The sequence below is a fragment of the Ostrinia nubilalis genome, chromosome 19 (genome assembly GCF_963855985.1).
Source record: "Ostrinia nubilalis chromosome 19, ilOstNubi1.1, whole genome shotgun sequence".
In the NCBI taxonomy this organism is placed as follows: Eukaryota; Metazoa; Arthropoda; class Insecta; order Lepidoptera; family Crambidae; genus Ostrinia; species Ostrinia nubilalis.
Genome location: NC_087106.1, coordinates 3101318 through 3128861, shown reverse-complemented (window position 1 = coordinate 3128861; position 27544 = coordinate 3101318). Strand labels below are relative to the sequence as shown.

Below are 27544 nucleotides of genomic sequence, written 5' to 3'. Positions count from 1 at the left end.
TAGTACGCCGGCTGCGCTCGACTCGGATATAGTGACGTCACGCGGCCTTGCGTACGTTGACTTTTAGCGGCAAAAACGGCCTATGTTTATTACTTAATATCTTCGTAAGTAATGGTCCGATTTGGATAATTCAAAAAGATATATCTTTCTTATGTCTTAAAGATTAACGTAGATAATAGTTTTATTGAATTTTCTACAACAGTACTGATCCTCATTGTTGCGTTTTGATACATATATTTTATGTCAGGTATATCTTTCCTTGACCAGTCCCCGAAGGCAGCGCCTGTTCACAGACATGACGTGTGAACCAGCCATCGCTTCACTCGACCATATTATAGGGAATGTAACGACCCGCCTCACACGCCACTACCCCAGAGACATTTTAGTGAGCATGACAAGTCTAAGATATCCTTCTGGCTAAGTGCCAGATATAAAACTATTTAGGAGACAAGGCAAGAAAACTCAGAGAAAAGCAAGGCACCATAACAAAACCGTTTGGTAGTTTTAAATAAATTGTATATATTTATATTTAGTGCCGTGCCACTGTCTAGCTTGATTGTTAATTGTTATGATAAAAAATTTAAGGTAGGTATATCTTGTCTTGACCAGTCCCCGAAGGCAGCGCCTGTTCACAGACATGACGTGTGAACCAGCCATCGCTTCACTCGACCATATTGTAGGGAATGTAGCGACCCGCCTCACACGCCACTACTAATATCCGGTATCCGGCCGGATAGTGAGTTACTATCCGGTATCCGGCCGGATAGTTACCGGATATCCGTTTTATCTCTAATTAACATATACCATAAATGTGACTGGAAAAAATACCTCACTTTGGGCCCACCTATGGGATCAATTAGACCAATTTTTATGATTATAAAACCAAATAATGATTTCACGTGTCCTCTTTAACAAATGGATAGCAATTAAACCCAACTTAACAGTTTTATAGCCATAAAAGTTGGCTCTAGCGTAAGTACCTATTTCTTGAAGAAGTGACTCTGGATCCTTCTAAAGACACATTTTTGGGGTAAAAACCTTTCCTTTAATGAAATGAAGGTTAGAACTAGGCTTTTAAATGGTACCAATATTGGTGGGAAGTGGGGATGCATACGTTTGAAAATGCTTGTCGCGGGAGGTGCGATTTATTTGACGTCGAGTTTAGTTTAATGTCCCCTAAATTAAAATAAGAGGAATCATTAGAAACATTAATACTATGGCTTTATTTCTATATACATGCAATACGTACTAGTCCCATAAAAATAATACAGAGGGCGCTACGCCTATAAAGTTGCCACTTTTAGCCGCTGAGAGGTGTCTCTATTTCCGTATATAAAAAGTATAGTTCCAAAATACTGAACTGTCCTATGAATCTGAATGACATTGACAGTGGGGCGCCACCGTCAATACCGGATCGCTGGTTCCGATTTTTGCCATGTTGGAAACCATATAGTTGAACGATGGTAGCGCCCCCCTGTCATTGAGTTTGGTGGGACAGTTCAGCGTGGGTCATCTATACTTTGTGGTGGTACCACTATGCGTAATTAAAGTTTACAGATGACGTTAATAGATGGCGCTATCAACTGTCATAAATTAGCGGTCTACAACAAAGTGCTGACCATGAAGCTATAGACACAGAATAAGTAATAGTACAGGTACAGAAGGATTACTCCGCAAGACGATTTAAATAAATGCGAGTCTTGCTACGACGCGATACAGTGGAATTCAGCTCGCACAACACTACGTACCTACAATTTTATTCACCTACAAGTTTTGTCTCTTTCCATCGCGTGCCTCTGAACTCTTCTTACGCTGTTAGGGTTGCTGTCTAGTGAAAAAATAATTAATCTACTTATTTGTAATGAGGTACGTATGTAGGTAAGTATGCATTCATTATGGAAAACCTTGGGAGAGGCCTTTGTCCAGCAGTGGACGTCATTTGGCTGAAACGAACGAACGCATTCTGAGCAGTAGTCATAGTAGGTTAGGTTCCTATACTATCCTAAGAATTATTGATTACCTACATGGCCAACATACCTTTCAGTATCTTTGGGAAGCGAAAAAAAAAGATAAATCCGGTAGATTTCTTTTCGAATTTAAACACCCGAACGCCGCACAATATTTCTTTCTCTTTATGTCCATTTTTAAATAATACTTCGATCATAGAATTATAATCATACTACAACGCACGCCAGCGTCCTGACGGGCGCGCGCGTGACACTCGACTGATATAATACCCGCCGGCGGGGCGCTTCGCTGTAGGTGTACCGCGCGGAGTGAGCCAGGCCTGCTATAGATAAAAATGGAGGCCACACTCCAAATACCTACATAAAGCACAACCTATGTATCACTATCTCGCTCTCTGTCGGCAGACTCTCTCTTTCTAAATAAACAGAAAATATAAATTTGCTCAAAGTCAATGAAACTCATGTAAAATCTTTATTTCTTGACATAGGTATTATTAAATATGATAAGTGTAAATATATACTGGTAAAACGTTTTAGGAAGAAATTACTGTAAAAAATGTGAAAAATGTTTACAATGATCCAATGTCGGAAATCACGAAATAAACACTTACGCGTGGAATCTTAAGTCACTTCTAGGACACCACCGTACTACCGCAACCACGCACTACAAAATTTTGCACCATTTCTTGTTATAAAATAATGATTATGTCCTGTAAAAAATCTCAAACGAAATTAACTGCATTATAAACAAAATAGTAAACAACCGCCATGATATGCCGTATCGGGCCGATGTTGCCACATGCTACCGATTCCCTAGGAATTGGGATTGTAATTCCCTGATTCGCCAACACATTAAGCCTAAACGGCCGACAATTTGTGATTTTTAATTTAAGTAGGTATATAATCGTAGTTCAAATATTTAATTATTTATTTGTTTAACTTCTGATTTGGTTAGTGAATTGGCTATTCACTAACCAAATCAGAAGTTTGTGGTTCAAGTAGGTATTCGAAGTGAGGCCTCCATTTATCTTTAGCTTCATGGTGAATTGGCTATTTCGAAGAATTTACTAGGAGATTTAAATAAGGATTATAGCAATACTACAGTCCACACTAAAAAGAGAGGTCGGCCCACAGAGAGCGAGATAGAGATAAGTAGGTGTTTGACTCAAGTTGTTGTTCCAAGTGTGGCCTCCATTTTTATCTTTAGTTACACACGTTTATAAACGTTTCACGTTATTATAAATCATCTGAACTTACAAAATACTTGTCATAATATATGTATAATATTAGAATGAGGAAATTATTAATTGATCAGGAAAACCCGTATAGAGTCCTAGTTAAATAAAATTGCATCATATAGAACGGATGCACTGGTAATGCAAATAATATAATGCATGCACAACAAATGAAATCGAGAACGGTCCGTCTATTTCTAGCCAACGGCGACTGTATTCACGATATAATTGTATTAAGTCCCACCATGTTGATCGCAAGATTAGAGTTTGTTATCTAAAACCTACACAAGCTTCATGGTGCTGACATGAGTATTCTTAGGTGCTGACCATGAAGCTAATTTTATCTGTAGCTTCATGGTGCTGACTTGCTAGTCAGTGTTGCCAGAAGGTTACATTTGAACTGCATTGGTTACTTTTAGGTTACACCAATGATATTATATAAAAACAAAAGCAGATATGTTATAAGCGCTCGCGCTGTGAATACTCAAATACGTCCCAATTGGGACGTCTTGTGTTTAGTCTTCGTGTGGCCTGCGTCGTGCGTAATCGCGTGCGTACCACACCGTAAGTTCCTGTTTTCTTACCAAAATAAATAAAAAATGCCATCGTGTGTTTCGAAAGTGTACCAATTATGAGTCTAAAGTAAACAAAATACAAGGGATCTCTTACCACATGTGATTATGCAAAATTATTTAGTATTTATATTTTCAATTATTTATGCAAACAATCAAGACGCCATGCGCCATGTTCAAGTTAAGAAAGAGAAAGCGATCTTGTTTTGACTTTAGAGCGATAAGGATGCGTGCGCTGCGGACATAGATTAGTTAGTGCAGAATCGTTAAAACTATAGCTATCTCTTTCATTTGCGTGCTATTTCGTATCTTTTGTTTCACTTATCAGTTACATTTGTCAATGTGTGCAATTTGGAATAGCTCGGCACGGATTAAAATCGTAATTTCTATGAACGTAACATATCTATAGTTCTATAATATCATTGGGTTACACTAATGAAAAGGTTACTTTTAGGTTACTTTTCAGAAATTGTAGAATTAACTTTTACAGGTTATTCAGTAAAAAATATTAATAGTGACAATTTAAAAATTAATTATGTCATGAACTGCATTTAAACATGAATTTGATTTATTATTTGTTAAAAAAATAAGGTTTAGCGAATGTTTTTTAAATCCATGAAACGTTTTTATACGACCGGTCACTTTTCGGTCTTCATGGTCAAAATTAGGTGAACGATTGATGATCAATTATTATTGTATTCATTTTCCATCCATGAACAATTGAACAACCTTACACAATCGCTCTCCCCCCCCTTAAGGTTAATTTTTATTCAAAAAGGTTACATTTTTATAAATTTCTAGTAATTTCTGACAAGACCCGACTGGCAACACTGCTGCTAGTACAATACTGTGGTACAATATGGCGGACTTTGTGGCCAAACTTAGGCGAATTTTTTTGTAGTTGTTCTAGTTTAATATTTTTATGAAGTTTCTCTCTCTAATCTCTAATACTCTCTAATCTGTGCTGTGCACTGATACATGTGAAGCACTCCTCCATATTCGTAGTGTAACTGTGAATTTGCTAGTTTGATACTTTTTCTGTGAGGTACACCAGATTACTGAGTTATATCTCGAAGCTGTTATTTGGCCTATTGGGCTGCCACAGTGGTAAGAAAGATTTTCAGTAAGTTATTTGTGCTGCCTGAATAACTGTAACAACTTGTGAAACAAACTTCCTATAAGGTCTATAGATTATGCCTCATAGCTGTATTTTGGGCTGCCCAAGTGGTAAGAAACATTTTCAGATATTTCTTTCTGCTCCCTTATGTTACTCATGTTATTTGTAATAATTGTGAATTTAACCGGCCGATGTTTGAACTGGTCGGTTTTAGTTTTTTTTTTACGAAAGAAAGTTTATTTTTCTTGATTTTATCATGGAAATGCTGCTTCTCTGAACCTATTCTATGAAAATTTTGTAATTATTACTGAACATTTCAGGTTCTTTGCATGAGTAGGCTGTTTATTTGTATTAGCTCTACCTATACTAGTCTGATTAAAATCGTTTCTACAAATTGAATGATTATTATTTCATTTGTCATTGCCATTCACTTTCCTTCGGTTCATCAATTTTAAAATGTTAAATACTTACCTTAGATACTCAAATGTAAAGCTATAAACAGACTCAGTTACTTTTGTATACAATGCTAAGAACAAACCCTTGTTCTGGTGCACTCTGGTAAAAAGTAAGACCAAAAATTTTATAATAAAAATTGAAAAATAATAATTCCACTGACTGAAGTATATAAAAACATGTTGATTTTAGAATGAATTAAATTTTCAGATTTGGGGAAGCACTTACATATGTTTCCTAATCCCAAGAGATTTCACGATCAATTTAAGGCATGGGTTAAAGTTGTCGGAGGAAAACTAAACTCAACTGACGACTACTCATACTTTCGTACCAAACGTATCTGTGATAGACATTTCACAGAAAATGACCGAAACAGGAATAACAGAATCAATGCTATTGCTATACCTTCTTTATTTATAAATGGTAGTAACTGCTTACCATACTTACTTATTAATATTATAAATGCAAAAGTAAATATCTGACTGTAACCTTTTCATGCTTATAACTGAAACCAATTTTGATGGGTGCATTATTTTAAATTACGAGTCTACTCATAATTTTTACAATATTTTCCTTAAACTTTTTTAAGGAAAATATTGTATCATTGAAAAATCTTCTGATTTTGTGCCCATTATAAAATCTTTGTTATTTTTCGTTTCAGAACGTGCCAAAACTGAAACAGATTCAGAGTTTTCTGAACGTGCCAGAACTGAAACCGATTCAGAGTCTTCTGAAGACGAAAATTTGATAATGAAGTGTTGTGTTCCTGGCTGTAAGGATCTAACAGGTGAATAATATTATTAATTTTAATCTGACTTTATACAAAACAATATGTCTAGTGAGGTAAATTGACTAAAATGTATCTGAGGGCACGGCAGTGCCCCCGCCAAGTCGAGCGCGAAGCAAACACTGCCGTACCATCCTTTACTGGAACCATTTCGCCGCATTTTCAGGCCCCTATTTGAGAACCTCTGGATAAGACCAGAACGCAGAAATTCTCGTCATCTAGTAAGCTATAATCACGTACTTAAAATCCAAAATTTCAAGTCTGTTGGTCATTTAGTTCCGAAGTTAAGCGAAAGCAAAGTTTCGCATTTACGACACTCACTCACTGATAATCATCAAAATAGAACTAGTACTTCCCATAAACTCAGAGAGCTGAAATTTGGTACAGAGTTAGGGTTTAATGGCCACATAAAGGGAAAACTATAAAAACTAGGAAAATCGAAGATCTGGAGTAACACCACATTCATAATAAATACTACTCTGGCACCGTGGTATTCGCCTGTATCGCTCACCGCTAGATGGCGCTAGCACTAGCAAGCGGTGTCCAGATATTTTTCCTTTCTAGAGCCCCCCGTCGATTAAGTTGAATGTTGTGTAATTTGCATTTCGTTGATTTCGTTTATTATATTGTAAGGTTCGCTAGGGTTATGTTATTAAAACAATTCTGATTCGTTGTCCATTTTAAAGGTCGTTGAGTTTATTTGTGTTTAATATCGTAAAAAATTTCGATAAAACGACGACGTTAAATAATTTTGCCACTTTCTACAAAAAGAAGTGAAATCCCACCAAAAACATTCTGTAAAAAACTAGCCAAGTCTCGATGGAGCTGCTTGTTTATCTCTAAAAAGTAATGAAATCTAGACAAAGTCGCGCCAAATCTATGGTTCCTTACTGCGATTTCTTTATTATTATAGTTAATGTTGTGTGACTTGGCCGTTGAAGGGTACAAAACCAGGTAATCCATGACACCATTGCACCAATCTGTCGCCAGAACCGCTACCCATTGGCGATGGAAAATTGCCACTTGGAAAACGTTGATTCAATAACCAGTCAATTGTAGGCTTAATAAAGCTGCGTATTTCAATAATACTTATTGTATGATTATCTTAATAAAGATTGTTCAACGGCCAAGTCACACAACATTAACTATAATAATAAAGAAATCGCAGTAAGGAACCATAGACTTGGCGCGACTTTGTCTAGATTTCATTACTTTTTAGAGATAAACAAGCAGCTCCATCGAGACTTGGCTAGTTTTTTACAGAATGTTTACGGTGGGATATGTATAACCAAAACACACTTGAAATGTTTTAGCAATCTGCAATAAATATAAATAAGTCTAATACAATAACCTATGGGAAAAATTATGCCAAGTTGCATTTTTCATACAAATTTAAATAAAGCAAGATAAGGATTAATGGTTTCTTGTCAATTTATAATGTTCTTTTAGATTCATCATCCGCAAGACACTTACATAGTTTCCCAAACCCTATAACGGACCGAGAGCGATACAGAAAATGGATGTTGGCAATATATGGTGAAAATGCTGATGATACTGACGAACACAAAGTGCGAAGAATTTGTACATCCCATTTCGAAGCTAAATACCATTGTCGCTTTGGAAGATTAAGCAATAACGCTATACCAACTCTAAACCTATCAGAATCAGGTATGACTCTTCTGAAGTTTTTTTTAGAATAGTTTATCTTTTTCTTTATGATCAAGCCTAGAAACTATTTGAATACCTATTATTGAAAAATAAGTCAATAAACGGTTGGTAGGGCAAAAAAAGAATGAGACATGTATAGGCTCTTTAAGAGCATTTTGACGATTTGTAAGTACATATTAAATTAGTCTATATTAGTCCAGTCAATGAATGCTTTAACGACGGTGTAGAGAGAAATCCCTGGAACATAATTTCTGACCTCGGGACTTTATTTAGACTAGTTAGGAGGTGAACATAGTAAAAGTCCCCGCCCTTAGCCCTTGAGCCGGCGGGGAGAGGGGGGTTTAACCTCGTAAGACCGAAGAGTAAATTTTGTCGACTTCTAAGTATCGCCGAATGTGCTTTCAGAAGAACGAATAATTTGAAGTAGTAAACGCCGAGCACTTCGAGTAAAAAAATTTCTATGTTAGAGATTTTCTTTTGCATTCATATTTTCAGGGGCCCTATATAACAGTGCATAGAGCTTATTTTAGGTGAAAAATAATAAAAAAATGTTTTCTCTTAAAAGAACATTCGGTATTACAGACTTTAAAAAGGAAAAGTAAATAAATTGTATTTTATACTTTAAAGTAAAACATAAATGTAACCTTCTTAATAAATTAATACTACATAAAGATACAATAATGATATAAATAAATGTAACTGAAAAGGCACAAGTATTTTAATTTTATTTAATGTTTCATTATTAGTACTTTTAAAAGTACTATCGGTTTTATAACATACAATAATGATAGGTTAGAATGTATAAGAAGTAAAGTGAATATTCATGTTAATTATAATATTTATTAAACTAAAAATCAGAACGTTCTCATGGTAAATTTTCTCAATAATATAATAATTTTAAAAGTCCAATATTCAATCCATCTCAATAGAAAAAATATACAAAAATAAAACTTTCACCATCAAGACCGAATGTTCCTTGCAAAGAACTATTATTTTCAAACGAAAATAAATCTTACAAAACTTCTTCGAATTGGTAAAAATATTTTTTTATCTTGTTAAGCAGTATTTTAACTTAAATTCTACTGGTTAGTTTTTCAATTAAACTACGTTTACGTGAAGAAAAAAAATTCATCGTACATCACGTCCTCTCGGAAGAACCACCTTGTCAAAGAAAAATGATAATTTGACAGTGACATTTTGTTTTTTTTACATTAATAAGTTCGGATACCTGATTTTGAATACTTTAAGCTATAGACTATCACTCTTTTTATTCAATAGGCGCGAATTTTTTAACTTAAAATTATCGCTAAAGTTTTAGTTCCTCTGAGGGCACATCCGGCGATACTTACAATTCACCTCCGAAAATGTCTCGGCGTTACTGAATACAAAGTTTCAGTTCCTTCTGAGGTACATCCGGGCTTACGAGGTTAAAGTTACCACTTTTCGGTTTTTCGCTTAATCCTCGGAAACTATGCGTCCTGGTGACATGGCTACTATGAACCAAAAAAAGCTTATTCAATTTGCTACAGTTGAGACTGTCAAGATTTTCTATATCTTGTATAGTTTTCGCGGCATCTGCTCTAGAAGGTCTGTAATATTGGAAATTTTAATTTTGTCTTACATGTTCCCATCAGGAGAAAAAAGACTAAATCAACATTAAGCAAACATTATAGACATGCGGGAGTATGTTAAGCCTAGTTCCAGGGAGGGGACTGCATCGTGCGTATATTTAGACGAACTAATTGGAGTCACTTTTGACTCTTCATCACTCAAAAAGCACTGTGCATTAACACTTCAAATTAGGCTCATGTGTTGAGACTTGTAAGATAAACATCAGCTTCAAATTTTATAAATATATCTTAAACGGTTATTTAGGTATTGACGTTCAAAAATCGACATTTAGGTCACTAAAATCTATCTATCACCTGTGAAATGTTAAAATTTACTGGTTTTTTATTTGTTCCTTTGTATTTATACAACTACCTATCTGGATGCCAAATTTGAACCTTCAAGGTCACCTGGAAGTGGTTAGAATTTGGTCTTATAGGTCAGCCATGTAGATTTTTAGACGTCAATACCTAAAGAACCGTTTGAGGTATATTTATGAAATTTGAAGCCGATGTTTATCTTGCAAATCTCAACACATGAGCCAAATTTGAAGTGTTAATGCACAGTACTTTTTGAGTGATGAGGAGTCAAAAGTGGCTCCAATTGGATCGTCTAAATATACGCACGGTGCAGTCCCCTCCCTGGAACTAGGCTTAACATGCTCCCGCATGTCTAGAATATTAGCTCAATGTTGATTTAGTCGATTTTCTCCTGATGGAAACATGTAAGACAAAAATAACATTTCCAGTATTACAGACCTTCTAGAGCAGATGCCGCGAAAACTATACAAGATATAGAAAAACTTGACTATCTCACCTGTAGCAAATTGAATAAGCTTTTTTTGGTTCATAGTAGTCATGTCACTAGGACGCATAGTTTCCGAGGATTAAGCGAAAAACCGAAAAGTGGTACCTTTAAACCCCCCTCTCCCCGGCGGCTCAAGGGCTAAGGGCGGGGACTTTTGCTATGTTCACCTCCTAACTAGTCTAAATAAAGTCCCGAAGTCAAAAATTGTGTTCCACGGATTTCCATCTATAATGCTTTATTGACTGGACTATATGAATAAAGACAATTTTGATTTTTTAATACATGTCTAAAGATCCAAGGTCAGATTTCCAGTGCCGGTAATTTTTTTACAGAATCAATCCAATACAATAAACAAAATAGCAACAGACATAAATTAAAAATATTGTGCGTAACAATAACATAAATGAATTTTTTTAGTTAACTCACACAAATTATCACAGAAATTAAAATTCATCATTTCCATTTCTGCCCAGCCGGGAATCGAACCCAAGTCCTCTTGGCATAGTAGTTTGTTCTGATTTCTGAACCACTACATCAAATGGCCGCCGAATGAATGAAGATTGTTTATGAAATAAATCTGTAATTGGTTGTCTGGACTAGATAATGTTTTTCAACCTGTGGGTCGCGACCCCCTGGGAGGTCGCGAGAGGTTGAAAAACTATCTCAGTAAAAAAACAGTAAAGTTTTAAGATAAATTTATCCAAAATCTAATTAATTATGCAAATGCGTAAATGTTGTATGGATTGAAGTATTCGGTCCCTACAACATCTTTGTAACATTATTATGTATGCATTATTTGCATGAAAGGTCGAGCGAAAGGTAGGGGTTATGGTCGGGGGGTCGCCAAATATTTTTTCATACTGGGGGGGGGGGGGGGGGGGTGTCGTGTCATGAAAAAGGTTGAAAAACACTGGTCTAAGAAAATGTTCTAGTATGATATTGTTATTTTAGTTACATCCTCATCTATTTCTTATTGTTTTGCAGATAATGAATTAAAATGCTCGGATGTTGAGTATCTTGATGAAGATTTAGAAGACGATTTTTATCTAGCAGACCCATTAAAAGAAAGTCTTGATAAAGAACAACCAACAATCGCTGCTAAACTAGAACAGGATTTCAAGATGGCTCTAGACGAAATTGACTTATTATTTTTGAGCTATGCCAAAACATTTCGGACGCTTAGCAAGCAATTCCAAACGATGTTGAAACTCGACATGGCGAAACTATTTACCCGTTACGAAATAAAGAATGATATGCTGAGTAAATCTAAGGAAGAAAACCAAGATACCGTTCCAGTGGAATTTACGTTTCCTGTTGAGGAAACATCCAAACCCTCAACGCTGCCGCCTAAAGACCCGAAAACAGTATTTTTACGACAGGTTCCTTTGAAAACCGTCATGTCTAGCTTGACGAATATTAGGACCTACAGTAAATCTACCCCTAAAATTAGAATTTTGAACGAAACGAAATTGCAGTCAAAAGATATTACAGAAAAATCAAGTGTTGTTGAAGTTGTACCGACAAAACTTAAACCAATTTATAAGAAACCAAAGCTTAAACCCACGTCACCCGATCCAATATCAACACATGAATCGATTATCACTATTGATGTAAATAATGAGGATGAAACAACAATTAATGAAATGCACACTCAAAATGAAGATGATCCTGAACTGATGATGGAAGTTACAGATCCAATTAAAACTGAGACAGTTTTTGTATTCTCGGATGATATGGTTAAAATTGTAGATAAAACGTGACGTAGTAGCTAACTGTAAATGGCTTGTAGCATTTGGTAAGTTGTTTTTTGATTTTTTTCTATAAATTATGTCTATTTTATTTATTAACACGTTTCCCATATTCAATCATTGTACAAATCTGGATTTCAACGGTCATATTTAAATCAATTTTCGATCAAATATCCACAATTTTTGATACGTTTACACTGTAATATTGTATAAATAGTCTTACGAACAATGTAAAAATGTTAAAACATCGAAAACCATAGATATTAATATTGTATAAATAGTCTTACGAACAATGTAAAAATGTTAAAACATCGAAAACCATAGATATTTTCACCTGAATCAAAGTGAAATTTGTCAGTTGATGGACAGATTTGAATTAGGATTGAATATAGAAAAACCAGCTTTAGACGAATTGAGTTCTATGTAGGACTATCAATCAATCTGCCACGGTATTTTAATAGAATTGTAAAAGCCTTAATTGATTTATAAGGTCCTTTTCACACGTCCCGGTTACCGGCTAACCGGCGCCGGGTATCCGGTGGCAATGGGCATGGTACGTAGCTTTCACATGTTCCGGCGTAATTAATCCGGCATGCCCATACACTTCACCACCGGGTACCCGGCGCCGGTTAGCCGGCAACCGGGACATGTGAAAAGGGCCTAACAGTCTCAATGATTTACTATTTGTCCATTTAAAGCAATTCAACAATTCACAAATTAAAATCTATGCTTGAGTTCAATCTCAATTTAGAGGTGTACTTTTCTCCTGATTTATTGTTTTTTTTTTCAGGACTATGCTGAATACAACATGCGTCCATGTATAATGCTCTGGCGCAGTAAATTACATATTAGTAATAATTATAATTTTCATATTTTTGTTGCTACGGTGAAAATGGATTATAATATTATATTGCGTGACTCATATATAACGAGCATAAATTGGTATACATTAAGGCTGAGTTGCACCACTTAATTTTAAAGGTAACTATTACGATAACCTGTTTTTTTTTGTATGGAGTTTGACAGGCTTTTGATGTCTGTTATATAGTTAAAGTATAGTAAGATGTTGCAACCCAGCCTAAGAATGGAAAAGTCTGCCTAAATAGTAATTTAATTTTTAGCGTTAAGAGTTGCATCTCAAACTACATAATTGGAAAATTATAAATAACTTGAAAAAATCGAACTGCCTAAGGCGGGAATTGAACCCACGACCTTTCGCTTGCCGGGCGACTGCTCTTCCAACTGAGCTACTTAGACACTGGATGAATCCGTCGAAATTTTCAAGTGTAATACTAATGTAATAATAATATAATAATTTTAAAGTTATTTATAATTTTCAAATGTGTACCTAAATATTTATCAGCAATTTTATGTATCAGTCTTGGAATCAAAATGTGTCCTGACACCCGTATTCACAAACGATGCTTGCTTAAGTGAAGCAGCAACGCTATGCGAAGTCGAACGCACAGCGTTGAATAGAGCTCTGTGATTGGTTTATGTGTGTCACTCCGCCACTAAACTAGTATTGTCCATGAATAAGGTTTTTGGGACCCTGTGCGTCCGCGCACACTGTGAGACTTCATCGTAATGTTTGTGAATACGGGTGTAAGTCGAAAAAAAGTGAGAATTCGTCACTAGTATTAATTTGTAACAAATCTACAATAATCGTTATAATAACCCCAGCTGCGTTTGTGAGTTCGAGTCTTACTGGGGCTAAATTATATTAATGTGAAGTGCAACAAGCATTTATTTGTAAATTGTGTATGCTTTTTCGTTATTTACTTGACGCAGTACAGTCAGCGTCAAATAAATTCGTGACGCTCCAAAGTGGCCAAACAGTAACAAACTTATTTCAATGTAACAAAGAGGTGCGAACTTTATAGAAAGAAAGAAACATTAATTACGATGAACATCACTTAGTTAAGGACAGAGAACGTATACGGAATAAAAGACAAATAGCACATAAATATTACAAGGAAATAAAAAGTGAACTGAGCAGTGCTATCCCGTCGCAACAGCGATGCCCATTGCAATGGGACTCCACTCAGCATAATAATATGCTGTGGCCCACAGTGGGAAAGGCCAGTTTTCAGTGTGTTTATGGTTTTTTGGGTGTCTCGAACTATTTGAAGCTGACTTTACAAGTTCTGTTCTGTTTTAATACAAATTAAAAAATAATTATTGAGCTAAAGTTCCGTTTAACCACTCGTGGTAAGCGAATGGTGGTGATTGGTGTGAAAGTTGGTATAGTCTGGTCTGTAAGCACGTAGAATTGTCGCGCTCGCACACTCACTGCGGGCGCCCGTTGCACAGTCGCGACAGCAATATAATTACGCGAGAGCGATAAGGGTGGGTAGCTTGGGGTCATTGGACAAAATTCTACGTGCTCACAGACCGGGCTTTAGAATATTAAATATTACTAAAGCTTCGGCCAAACCAACACGTGCAGCCTGCGTGCGCGATAGCGAGTAGCGATCACTGCGCATGCAAAAGTTGTTCGCACGCAGTCTTCACGCGTTGTTTTGGCCGAACCTTAAGGATTTATTTCCTCTTAGACTGACGTCGTCGACCGACGCTGGCGGCGCACTATGATCGAAAATGAGATTTATAAATATTGTTTTCCAGCCAAACTATTAACTTTTCGAGGAACAGGTTTAATAACATTATATTCATCAGAATAACGTACTTACTTTTTTTCATTTTTGAAACCTCAACTTCTGAACGGGCAACTTTAGACGCTGATCAAGTAAGATTATAGTCAACAAACCATAGAACAAGGCTCAAGTAGTTTTAAAGCAAGATCTGTCAAGACTTGGTCAAAATCGACCACTTTATGTTTCATTCCATACAACGAAAATGGAAAATATTTTTTCCAGCCAAACTATCACTTTAAGAGAAAAACTTTTAATGACATTTATTCATCAGAATGACGTAACCTATCGATTGGTAATTTTTGATAATAGAAATTATAAAAAACATCGCTATGTCCAAAAATCTAATGTTCGATCCATAGTGCGGCGCGCGCACACTAGTTCTATAAAGCACCGCACTGCAACGCTGTCGACAGCTGCAATAGACCTAGGCTGAGGCACCACCTTACTTTAACCGTGACTATAACGATAACTGATGTATTTTGTATGGAGTTTGACAGGTTTTTGAGGTTTGTTAAAATCAAAGTAAGTTGGTGCAACCCAGCCCTAGTGTATATTCGTACGCACTACCAACATCGGTCACAGACTTCAGCCTGAGGAAATTGAGAGAGGAAATTATAAATATGTTTATTTTCATATGAATAGATCTAAGAATTTATGTTCATAAACTTTTTTAAGAATGAAAGTCTGTTGTAATGTATATAGTTAAAAATATTGTTACTATTGTTAGTAATAATAGGATGTGACACAACTATTAAACTGAGATACTTTTTATTTAACAATGTTTTTTTTGTAAAGTGTGTATGTAAATCTTAAAATTAACATTTTTCTTTACTGCTACGCTCCTATTTGCTGTAGGGTGATGTTATACAGGGTGACCAGGGAGTTGACGTTTAAAGCTAAAATTTAGATTCCTCACATCAAGGTGTACCTAAATCACCCCCATGTATGTTCTACGATTTTGCTTAGTTTAGGAGATAGAGTTAATTTTGTGATTTATCCTGTGGTTGATTTTAAATTTTTTTGTCACTCTGGTAGCTTCTCTAGCGTGAGTAAGTAAAAACAAACTACAAGTGCTCGCCAACAAAGATGATTTTTTCAAATCAGACCAGTACCTCTAATTCAAATTCAAACAATATTAGTTGTCGTTTCAGCCAAATGACGTCCACTTGCTGATAAATATTATAATAGATTTATTTTTCCAATCAATGGCAACATTCCTCGAACACTATCGTTTTGTTGTATGACAACATCGATTTGTTGGTTGTGAAGCTAAGGACCGTTTGTGTAGTATCGAATGTCATATGCATCGAGCCCTGTTATGGCAGCAGTTTTCACCGGATCTTCGAAGAACCTCCTCGCTGTGTTACCATCGTTGGTGGTAGCATGGCCTTGTTTTACCACATCAATAAGCAGGCCGAGCTCTGATTTAAAGCGATCTTGTATATTTTTTTTTCTGGCATCTTTCAACTCTTGCTCAGCTTTGCCTCTCACAGACCATTTCTTCGTATCAAGTCTGTATGAAATGTGTAAAAGGCATTCCATTAAATTTATACGCGCATGAAGTGAAGAAAGTCCAAAATCTAACATATCAGTAGAAGTTTCTTTTGTTTCTACATTTTTTAAATCGTTAATTTCACGTGACGATTCAGATCCGGAAAAAAATGTTAATCAGTCTAAGGAAGACGGATAATAATATGATCTTGGCTCCGAGCTACAATAAGTAATATCAGAGTCCTCTTCGTCTGGTTTCCCAACAAAAATGTCATCTTCTGAAGATGTTATATTATTTTCGTGGCTTTAAGGATACGTGGTTTGATTAAATCCTCCCAGATGGTGTGAGGTTTTTTTTTGGTTTGCTTCAATGAATGAATTTCAAATGAAGCTTTGAGATGTTTTGATACACCTGCATGATAACTTCCTGACTTATCCAATCTCATGCGCTTGTGTGATTCTGCCTTGGATGAAACTTAGCTCTAAAGTTTAGAGCTAAGTTTCGCGCGGCGGCTCCCGCCGCACATTAAAAAAGGGGTATATTTTTCGTAGAGATAAATAAAACCTGCATTAAAAAAAAAACATGTTTTACAAAGAATTTGAAACCATCAGGCAGACAGGACATGGTAGTTATAAAAACAATTTCGTTTCTCAATCGTACACAACCTAAGGTTGCATTTGACACAACAAACACTTGTGTAACCCTTTTTACAATTTTTGCACCTGCCTTGAGTCGTTAATATTGGTAAATGACCCACATTGTCGTAGCGGATTGAATCCAGAGGTCTTGGTGCAACAGGGTATCTCGGCTCTCGCTTCCCAACGCTTTTTGCACAGCCAGATTGAGTGTGTGGGCATAACAGCCGAAATGTTTCAATTTCAGTATGTTTATAGCGTTTTTTTATATTGGCGCCATTATCTGATACCACTAGCAGTATTCGGTCATTTATTCCCCAATCTTGAACATTTTTTTCCGAGGCTTCCGCTAAGTTTGCCCCCGTGTGGATTTTCTCAAGAACATTGCATTCTAGCAATAATACACTTTGCAACTTATACTCACTATCTATGTAATGACCCGTGACGGCCAGATAGGAATCATTACTTTTTGAAGACCTGTTATCTGTTGTCAGACATAATATATGGTCTTGGCGTGTTCTAGTCGTCACGCGCGGCGGGACGTGTATTTCCTTTTCCGTGTGCAATAGGAGGCAGTACTGCCTCGAAACACGCACGGGTTTGTCGCGCGAATTTCCTTTCCAAACTCGTGTTTAATTCCAGGCACGAGTCCTTCAACCGCGCACGGGTTTTGTCATTAGCATACGGCAATTAAACGCCACAAATCCGTGTTTATTTTGGGGCATTAGATGTGAAAGATGAGCAAGATAATTCGGGTTTTTAAATTATTTTTTATTACAGCAAAATTGTGTCACGCACGCACGCACGCACCGTGATCAACATACTTACACAAGAAAAAAATACAATCAATTTATTTTTGTAAAATCAGTGTCTTTTAGCAGGAGGCTCATTATCATTAATATTTGATGCAATATCACGAACACGCTTTCTTTTCTTTGTTGTTTCTGACTTGGCTGGACGTCCTGATTGAATTCTTCCACTGCATGGTAGACCTCTTTCTTTGCGGCGAGCGATCGATGTTGGTTGTATAAGAATTTTTTGAGATCTTCTTCGGACAGTTTTTTCAGAAATAAATGATAATATAATACTTGACGGAGTTTGCAGCTTCGATAAATTAGATCCAAACTTAGTAAGAATGTTTGTATATGCAGCATTTGAATCCTTTTCTAAGATATCAGTAATTCTTTGCTACTGAGCTTTAATATTCTGAACAGCATCATCAAAGCAACTATTATCGATGGTTACACGGTTCTCATACTCGGTTGGGCGGAGTGCTGCTATTTCTTCATTTATCCTTGAAACTTCTTCCTTTACAACTGCTTCGCTTACTTTTATGAATTTGAAAATTTGGGTTTTCCCAAACTGTGACCCCTTCACAAGTTATTTTTAAAGGCACTAATGACGTCATCATGAAGATGCTGGAGTCACTTTGTGGTGAATCTAGTTTCTGCTTGTACCTGCTCTGGCTAGATGCACCGTCACAGCCCCATTTAGGAATTAGAATCATTTTATTCCCTTCTAAATCCTCGGGCAAAGATTTAAATATTCTCTTTATTGTTATGTCGAGTAAAACTTGCAAGGAAATTCTCTGGCCGACAAGTATGTTACTGCGATAGAATTTGAGGAGGATAACATTTTTTCTCCTCTTTTTGCACTTGAAGTCGCTAACACCTTCCCGAATAGCTGTCTCCCTCAATGTAATATATTGCCACTTTGAAAGCTTGAGTGATATCAATAAGCCAAGAGCTTTTAGGGGCGTAAACTTTTTTTATTGCTCAATGACTTTTTCATTATTTCTAAAAAATGATCTACTGTTTCTGGCTTATTCAACATAATTCAATAACTGAAGCCATATTTTCCTTTCTATCCCAACTAATATTATAAATGCGAAAGTAACTCTGTCTGTCTGTCTGTCTGTCTGTCTGTCTGTTACGCTTTCCCGCTTAAACCTCGCAACCGATTTTGATGAAATTTGGCATAGAGATAGTTTGAGTCCCGGGAAAGAACATAGGATAGTTTTTATCCCGGTTTTTGAAACAGGGACGCGCGCGATAAAGTTTTTCTGTGACAGACAAAATTCCACGCGGGCGAAGCCGCGGGCGGAAAGCTAGTCTTCTATAAATTTCGATACTGCTGCAAACACTATTTCACTGCATTCACCATCCAAATCACCACTTCTTCTTTTCTTTTGCTTAGTCCCTAAGTCCCTAAAAGGTTTGCGAGGTAATTTTCTTTTGGTCATAGTACCAACAGATGATGATGATGGCAATTCTTCGTCATGAACACAAAATGTCGATGCTCCGTAGCTCTGGATACAGCTTGGCCAATCTATAGTTGTCTCAAGACAATCTTCGTAGGTCTTCCGGAACATGTCAGCATTCCGGCCGGATAAACGCCAACGCTTATCGACGGCTCTAGCAAATATTGGTAGTTTAGTTGTTTAGTTTTTAAAATCACAAACAAATCTAAGTTAGTACAGATATTTTCCGTGAGTAGTTACAGTTTTCACTCGTAAGATCAAAAGCACAATGAATTGCAAGAAAGTTTAATAGGAAATATATATGCACGTTAATTACCTTACTACCCTCATTATTGTCAGTAATAAAGTAATGATGTGGTAATCTGCAAATAGATTAATCCGTCCGTGAGGTTATTCCGTCATCACCTGGTGCCTTGTTGTTCTTAAGCTGTTTGAGAGCCTTCGTAATCTTGTATAGGCTGATATACAGGATGTCTTTAGTATAGTGTGGCGTTAACCTAGCTCTTGCGTCTATTACTGAGCTATTAACAGGTTTGGAGGTATACATATAGCTGTCCATAAATCTTTTCGATCTCACCCAGAACCTCGGCTTTTGTTGACGTTACCGTCCGCCGTCTTCAGCGTCGTCAGCTGACTTTGCTCAATAGAGTTGTCTCTTTCAAATTATTGGAACCTTGGTTTTCGCTCTATCGCCTCTTTTATACTATTTGTATCAAGTTTGCGAACAATTATGAGATTAAACTAGCCTACCTGTAAGCGACGGTTAAGGCCTGCTAGGGCAAAGTATCTTCTGGACATTGAGTCTTGATGGAATAAATCAGCCCCGATCTTAGCCGCATTGTTGAGCTGTTCAACAATATCCCTCGTGTTGATGTTGCCTTTCATTATATTAGTTAGGGTCTTTCCCATAGCCATAAGAATTTTCCCTGTAAGATTCTGTCGCCAAGCTAATCTATTATCTCTCTTTGTGGCCACCTCTGACATTACTGTCTTAATTTCAGGATTCAAGACAGGAGCTGCCGCAGTGAAATTTTCATGAACTGGATATTTCTTGAGGATTTTTTAATCTCTCTCTTATGACATTATTCCATCTAGTAGCCAAATGTTGATGGATTGGTTCCCGGTTCCACTGCATCTGTGCCTTCTGGACCGAGAGCTTCCAATAGCTCTGCCTCGATTTCTTCCTTGTCTGGAATTTGAATTTTTATTATAAGATTGACGCAGTACCCACATGATTTAGTCTATCCTCAAAGTGATAGCTCTAAGGTAAATATAAGAAACATGTCTATCCTCAACGTGAAAGCTCTAATAGGTAATAATTAGTGTTCGCCTGTCTATCCCCTAAGTGATAGCTCTGACAATACTCATCAAAATTAAGTCAGTGGTAATAAATAATTAATAAGTACAAATTATCAGTAACGTTTCTTGTGTACCTAAACTAATTGAGATGGTGTCATCTTTGGATGCCTCGAGTGTGGGCGGTGGTGGTGTACTACAGTTGGTCCTCCTCTCGTCCATGTCTTCTTCAGCCTTCAGTCGCCTTTTCCACTTTTCTAACTTTCTTATCATCCTCTTCTCTTCTCTTTTGACTTCCTCACCTCCTCACTAAGTTGCACTATGCTTTCTTTTTCCCATGACGAATTTCGGTGGCATTCACTCCCGGATTGTATCAAATAAGTGATGCAAGGTTGCAAGTGTAGCAAACGTACGTTAGTAACGGCCGAGAAAGAGGCTTCGGCCTACAAACCGGATGTAAACAGAAGTATGTTCACTACCGGAAACCAACATCCACGTCTAGAATATTCTTTTTTTTTTGACGTATTTGTGGGGCAAAAATATTGTTTTGGGAAACCTAACCTCAAATGAACCAAATAAAAGTACGTATGGAAAATTTTCGGTTTCGGCTGAATATCCATTTTCGGTCGACCACTAAAGCATCCTTAACTGGGCTAAAGGGATATTATCAGAACTATCATCTTCTGAACTAGGACTATCAAAATGATATTGACTAAAGTGAACTATAGGTTCGTAATCCGGGTCATCCACTGAATCGTCACTTGAAAAGTCCATGATTGCGTAGCATTTCCCGTCTTTGTCTTCATGAGTTCTTCTTTGTCGATAATCTGAAATAAAGGAGATGAAAATACATGTTATATCAAGGGGAGGGGTAACTCATAGTTGCAGGAAAGTAGTGTGTATCATATGATATCTAGGCCCCTGAGATTTACTTTCCATAAATTCAGTCTTAGGGGCCAGTGTATATCATATGATTTAACTTTAAAAAAAATTGGTAAGAAGAACAGGTAAAAAAAAACACAGTATTATAGGACCAGGGGATGTCATATTAGCAAAAAAAATAGAGCCTCAGAGGTACCTTGGCGCTTAACGTGATAGAGAATCCAGGGGTAAGGGCAAGTACCTGAGCGTGCTAAAGTGCGAGGTCAGAAGAGGAAGTTAGTATATGGTCAATCAAGGTATCCGAAGGATCAACAAGATTGTTATGAGGATAGAAGTGTGAGAATAAGAAAATGATTCAGAGGATGACGGTCATGTCTAGAGAATCCAGGGGTAAAAGCAATGTACCTGAGCATGCTACAGTGCGAGGTCAGTAGAGGATGTTAGTATAAGGTCAATCAAGGTATCCGAAGTATGAAGAAGTGATCTGTGTGGGCAGAATTGGTAGTATAGGAAAATGTACTGATATTAGTTAAGGATGAAAGTCTAGCTCTAACCAAAGTTTATCATTAACCAAGCAGTAGTTTATGGGTTGTTCTTTCCCTTTGGCCCACGTACTTATTTATTCACTTTTTATATTCTCAATTCGATTTTGCAAGGAAACTGATTCTTTTGTAAAATCTCCCAACATCAAACGTGGGCAATAGATAAGAACGCAACTGCGGCCAGGAACATTCCGATGCGATAAGGACGCTGTAGCTCAAGGTTACGGGGACTTGAATGATCTTGAGTGACGACTTGAATTTTGATTTGATATTCAGGTTCAGGTTCAGGATACCACGGCGAACAATCACGGAGTAAGATGGAAGATCGTATGGAAGAATGAACTCAGGGTCCCTTATTTTCTGATTTCGAGGTATCCTGGGATCGACCAGTTCAGAAAGCAGACATCCTGTGACACAATTTCTCCTTCATTTCATTTCCCAAGAACTCGTCTTTGAAAATTGATTCTATCCATCGTGGTCGATCCTCTCACGTCCTAATGGCAAACAAACATTTAGCTAGACTTATGGTTGATATGTAGTTGTTCCTGTATATGTATAACAGGTATGCGTTGTTGTGATATTTCAAAGATTTTGTTGATAAAGTTCTCCATAGTTTGGTTCTCTAATTTTGTACTAAACAATGCATTTCCATGCCTAGTGTGCAGTTTTTGCAGACGCAAATGCAGCAGGTTGTACGGGTAATGTGCCTTTTGTAAGTTCTTGGCGTGTTCCGTATCCGTCCGCGTCGGCTCCTTCTCCAAAAAATCTCATAGGTCCTCCCTTCCTTATGGATCAGCATCATTTTCATCATGAATTTCCAAATTTTAATTTTCGATGTCCTTTAGTTTTCTCAAGACTAGAGAAAATTACCATTTTGCCGGTGGAATGTTGATGAAAGGTTAAGTTTTTTCTTTAGGCCAAAATCGCGAACTGTTCCGTAAAATATATTTAGTTATTTTATTGCGTATACGAAGACTTGCAAGAGGTTTATGACCGTTTCTCCTGGCTTATTAATTTTATAAAATGGACATTTTTATTTTACATTTCCGTTTTGAAGCTTTTGTTGAATACTGTTATATGGCATTTAATTTCTCCAATTAAGCCATCTGGTGTAGCTCCAAGATATTGTATTTCTTCGTCTATAAAAAGACCACAAGGAATTAATAATAAGTAAATTGGTCATTTTCTTGTAATGCTAGTTGTTTCAGCACTTTTTCTTTATTGTATTTGCCATGCTTTATTGATTCCTTATATTCAATATATTATCTTACACAAGATTTTCACAGACTCACCGCTCTCCCAAAGTTTAAAGCAGTTAAAAGGTTTCCTAAACTTTTTTCAAGTAGGTTGAACGTCATGTCGGGAGAATCCAGGGGTAAGGGCAAGTACCTGAGCGTGCTACAGTGCGAGGTCAGGAGAGGAAGTTAGGATAAGGTCAATCAAGGTATCCGAAGCATCAAATTGTGACGTGTGTGTGTAGGCAGAAAAAATGTACTGATTCAAGTTTGTATTGAGATCGCGTCTAGAGAATCCAGGGGTAAGGGCAAGTGCTACAGTGCGAGGTCAGCAGAGGAAGTTAGTATAAGGTCAATCAAGGTATCCGAAGTATCAAGATTGTTATGTGGGCAGAAGTGGGAGAATAGAAAAATGTATTGATCCAATTGATTGAAGGTGATGATCATTTCAATTATCTTCCTATATTTTTTTTACCGTACTGACAAATGCATTGTGCTCCATTTTGTAGATCCTGCTTCTGATTGTGTTGGTATGGTGATTGTCGTAACAATCACCTTGCTTCAGTCTATTTATCACAAGTTCAGTTGTGAGAGAGTAATTGGAGACCCTTCGATGGCCATTATTAGTTGGGCAAACTCGCCAGGTAATCCTATTAATATGATTTCTGCTAACTCTTCATCATCTATCAAGCAACCAATTTCAGAGAGTTGTTGTGATACATACATTTTATGTGCGATGTATTTTTTCAATGAAGGAAATGCTTCAAGTGCTTCATATTGAATTTTCTATAAATCCCATTTCAGAGCCAATCGACGGCTTATGGATTTATTTGATTTCATAAGGTTGTTCCAAATCTTCCATACATCTTTGGTAATTTTTACGTGTTTTAAATATGGATAGGGCATGGAATACCGGAATAAGTTTTATACCGGTATTGAAATTTCAATTACCGGTATACCGGAATTTCGGTATTTCTTGAAATACTGCTAGTTACTGTTTAATGACTCCAAGAACTCAAAAGTAATGCATTACTTAAAAAGACATTTCGATTCTGGTATGTGCATCCATCAGAAAAAAAATATTATCGACAGAGGCCACTAGAAATACAAAACTTTTCTTTCTCGGGTCCACATACTGCATCTTTCAGAAGCACAGTTCTGTCCCGTTTCAATAATGATGCGTATTTCTCATATCGAAAACTTTATAGATGATCATTTCAATTATCTTCCTATGTCTTTTACCGTACTGACAAATGCAATGTGCTCCATTTTGTATATCCTGCTTCTGATTGTGTTGGTATGGTGATTGTCGTAACAATCACCTTGCTTCAGTCTATTTATCACAAGTTCAGTTGTGAGAGAGTAATTTGAGACCCTTCGATGGCCATTATTAGTTGGGCAAACTCGCCAGGTAATCCTATTAATATGATTTCTGCTAACTCTTCATCATCTATCAAGCAACCAATTTCAGAGAGTTGTTGTGATACATACATTTTATGTGCGATGTATTTTTCCAATGAAGGAAATGTGATGTGGCGTGTAAATAGCCACACCAGGAATAAAAATTGCGGGGAAGAAAGATGATGCGGGGGTCGGCTGGTGACTCCAAACAACTCAAAAATACAGCTGCATAAAACGGAAACCACCAACCTGCGGATCAGGAGACGGAGACCAGGCTTCGAGGGTCGACCCGTCGATATTTCTTGCGGTTTTGATTAATTCAATTTATTCAGCAAATATTCAGCGGATTTTTCACATTTGACTTCGTTGACAGACGTTCCAAGACAACATAGAGTTTTTTCTTAATTTTCCATAGAGGTTTTTCGCGAAGGTTGGCTCCTGCGAAGGTGCTGGCCCCGAATCCGATAAACAGATTAGTGGGAAACCATCTCATGCAGCTAGATAATTTGAGAGTTGGAGCCACCGAAGAAAAGGAAGAGAAGAAAGTTGGACATAGGCCCAAACAAAATGCTTCATATTGAATTTTCTATAAATCCCTTTTCAGAGCTAATCGACGGCTTATGGATTTATTTGATTTCATAAGCTTGTTCCAAATCTTCCATACATCTTTGGTAATTTTTACGTGTTTTAAATATGGATAGGGCATGGAATACCGGAATAAGTTTTATACCGGTATTGAAATTTCAATTACCGGTATACCGGAATTTCGGTATTTCTTGAAATACTGCTAGTTACTGTTTAATGACTCCAAGAACTCAAAAGTAATGCATTACTTAAAAAGACATTTCGATTCTGGTATGTGCATCCATCAGAAAATAATATTATCGACAGAGGCCACTAGAAATACAAAACTTTTCTTTCTCGGGTCCACATACTGCATCTTTCAGAGGCACAGTTCTGTCCCGTTTCAATAATGATGCGTATTTCTCATATCGAAAACTTTATAGATGATCATTTCAATTATCTTCCTATGTCTTTTACCGTACTGACAAATGCAATGTGTTCCATTTTGTATATCCTGCTTCTGATTGTGTTGGTATGGTGATTGTCGTAACAATCACCTTGCTTCAGTCTATTTATCACAAGTTCAGTTGTGAGAGAGTAATTGGAGACCCTTCGATGGCCATTATTAGTTGGGCAAACTCGCCAGGTAATCCTATTAATATGATTTCTGCTAACTCTTCATCATCTATCAAGCAACCAATTTCAGAAAGTTGTTGTGATACATACATTTTATGTGCGATGTATTTTTCCAATGAAGGAAATTCTTCATATTGAATTTTCTATAAATCCCTTTTCAGAGCTAATCGACGGCTTATGGATTTATTTGATTTCATAAGCTTGTTCCAAATCTTCCATACATCTTTGGTAAATTTTACGTGTTTTAAATATGGATAGGGTATGGAATACCGGAATAAGTTTTATACCGGTATTGAAATTTCAATTACCGGTATACCGGAATTTCGGTATTTCTTGAAATACTGCTGGTTACTGTTTAATGACTCCAAGAACTCAAAAGTAATGCATTACTTAAAAAGACATTTCGATTCTGGTATGTGCATCCATCAGAAAAAAATATTATCGACAGAGGCCACTAGAAATACAAAACTTTTCTTTCTCGGGTCCACATACTGCATCTTTCAGAGGCACAGTTCTGTCCCGTTTCAATAATGATGCGTATTTCTCATATCGAAAACTTTATAGATGATCATTTCAATTATCTTCCTATGTCTTTTACCGTACTGACAAATGCAATGTGCTCCATTTTGTATATCCTGCTTCTGATTGTGTTGGTATGGTGATTATCGTAACAATCACCTTGCTTCAGTCTATTTATCACAAGTTCAGTTGTGAGAGAGTAATTTGAGACCCTTTGATGGCCATTATTAGTTGGGCAAACTCGCCAGGTAATCCTATTAATATGATTTCTGCTAACTCTTCATCATCTATCAAGTAAACAATTTCAGAGAGTTGTTGTGATACATAAATTTTATGTGCGATGTATTTTTCCAATGAAGGAAATGCTTCAAGTGCTTCATATTGAATTTTCTATAAATCCCATTTCAGAGCCAATCGACGGCTTATAGATTTATTTGATTTCATAAGGTTGTTCTAAATCTTCCATACATCTTTGGTAATTTTCACGTGTTTTACATATGGATAGGGCATGGAATACCGGAATAAGTTTTATACCGGTATTGAAATTTCAATTACCGGTATACCGGAATTTCGGTATTTCTTAAAATACTGCTAGTTACTGTTTAATGACTCCAAGAACTCAAAAGTAATGCATTACTTAAAAAGACATTTCGATTCTGGTATGTGCATCCATCAGAAAAAAATATTATCGACAGAGGCCACTAGAAATACAAAACTTTTCTTTCTCGGGTCCACATACTGCATCTTTCAGAGGCACAGTTCTGTCCCGTTTCAATAATGATGCGTATTTCTCATATCGAAAACTTTATAGATGATCATTTCAATTATCTTCCTATGTCTTTTACCGTACTGACAAATGCAATGTGCTCTATTTTGTATATCCTGCTTCTGGTTGTGTTGGTATGGTGATTGTCGTATCACCTTGCTTCAGTCTATTTATCACAAGTTCAGTTGTGAGAGAGTAATTTGAGACCCTTTGATGGCCATTATTAGTTGGGCAAACTCGCCAGGTAATCCTATTAATATGATTTCTGCTAACTCTTCATCATCTATCAAGTAAACAATTTCAGAGAGTTGTTGTGATACATAAATTTTATGTGCGATGTATTTTTCCAATGAAGGAAATGCTTCAAGTGCTTCATATTGAAAGAAAGAAAGAAAGATACATTTATTACAATGGACATCACACAAATATAGGCAATTACATAGACATGACAGACACAGTGGCACATAATAATAAAAGAAGAAAAAATAAAAACAAGAGTAAACTGAGCAGTGCCACCCATTCACCAACAAGATGCCCACTGCAACGGGACCCCACTCAGCATATGCCGTGGCCCACGGTGACGAAGGCCACGGCGCTGGTTTTCAGTGTGCCCCATGCCGAGTGAGGGTCACGGACCATTGGTAAAATAAAAAATAAAATAGCTGCATAAAATTGTCTAGATAAACATACATAAATAGTA

At 36.7% G+C, this 27544-nt stretch overlaps 1 protein-coding gene and 1 non-coding gene across 7 annotated transcripts in view; one reads left to right on the top strand and one right to left on the bottom strand.

The window, feature by feature from the left end:
• The window catches only part of LOC135081058 (uncharacterized), a 28259-nt gene extending 12872 nt beyond the window's left edge, over positions 1 to 15387 (top strand). For 4 of the 6 annotated variants that reach the window (XM_063975775.1, XM_063975777.1, XM_063975779.1 and 1 more), the window contains 4 exons: positions 6006 to 6131; positions 7581 to 7799; positions 11199 to 12009; positions 12753 to 15387. In XM_063975775.1, coding sequence (XP_063831845.1) covers positions 6006 to 6131; positions 7581 to 7799; positions 11199 to 11974 — 1121 coding nt within the window. In that variant the 3' untranslated portion in view covers positions 11975 to 12009; positions 12753 to 15387. The other 2 variants (XM_063975780.1, XM_063975778.1) reach the window with 2 other exon arrangements.
• On the bottom strand, positions 13147 to 13219 carry Trnaa-ggc (transfer RNA alanine (anticodon GGC)). Its single transcript has one exon. It is a non-coding gene; the product is annotated as a tRNA-Ala (tRNA).
• Positions 15388 to 27544: the final 12157 nt, after the last annotated feature.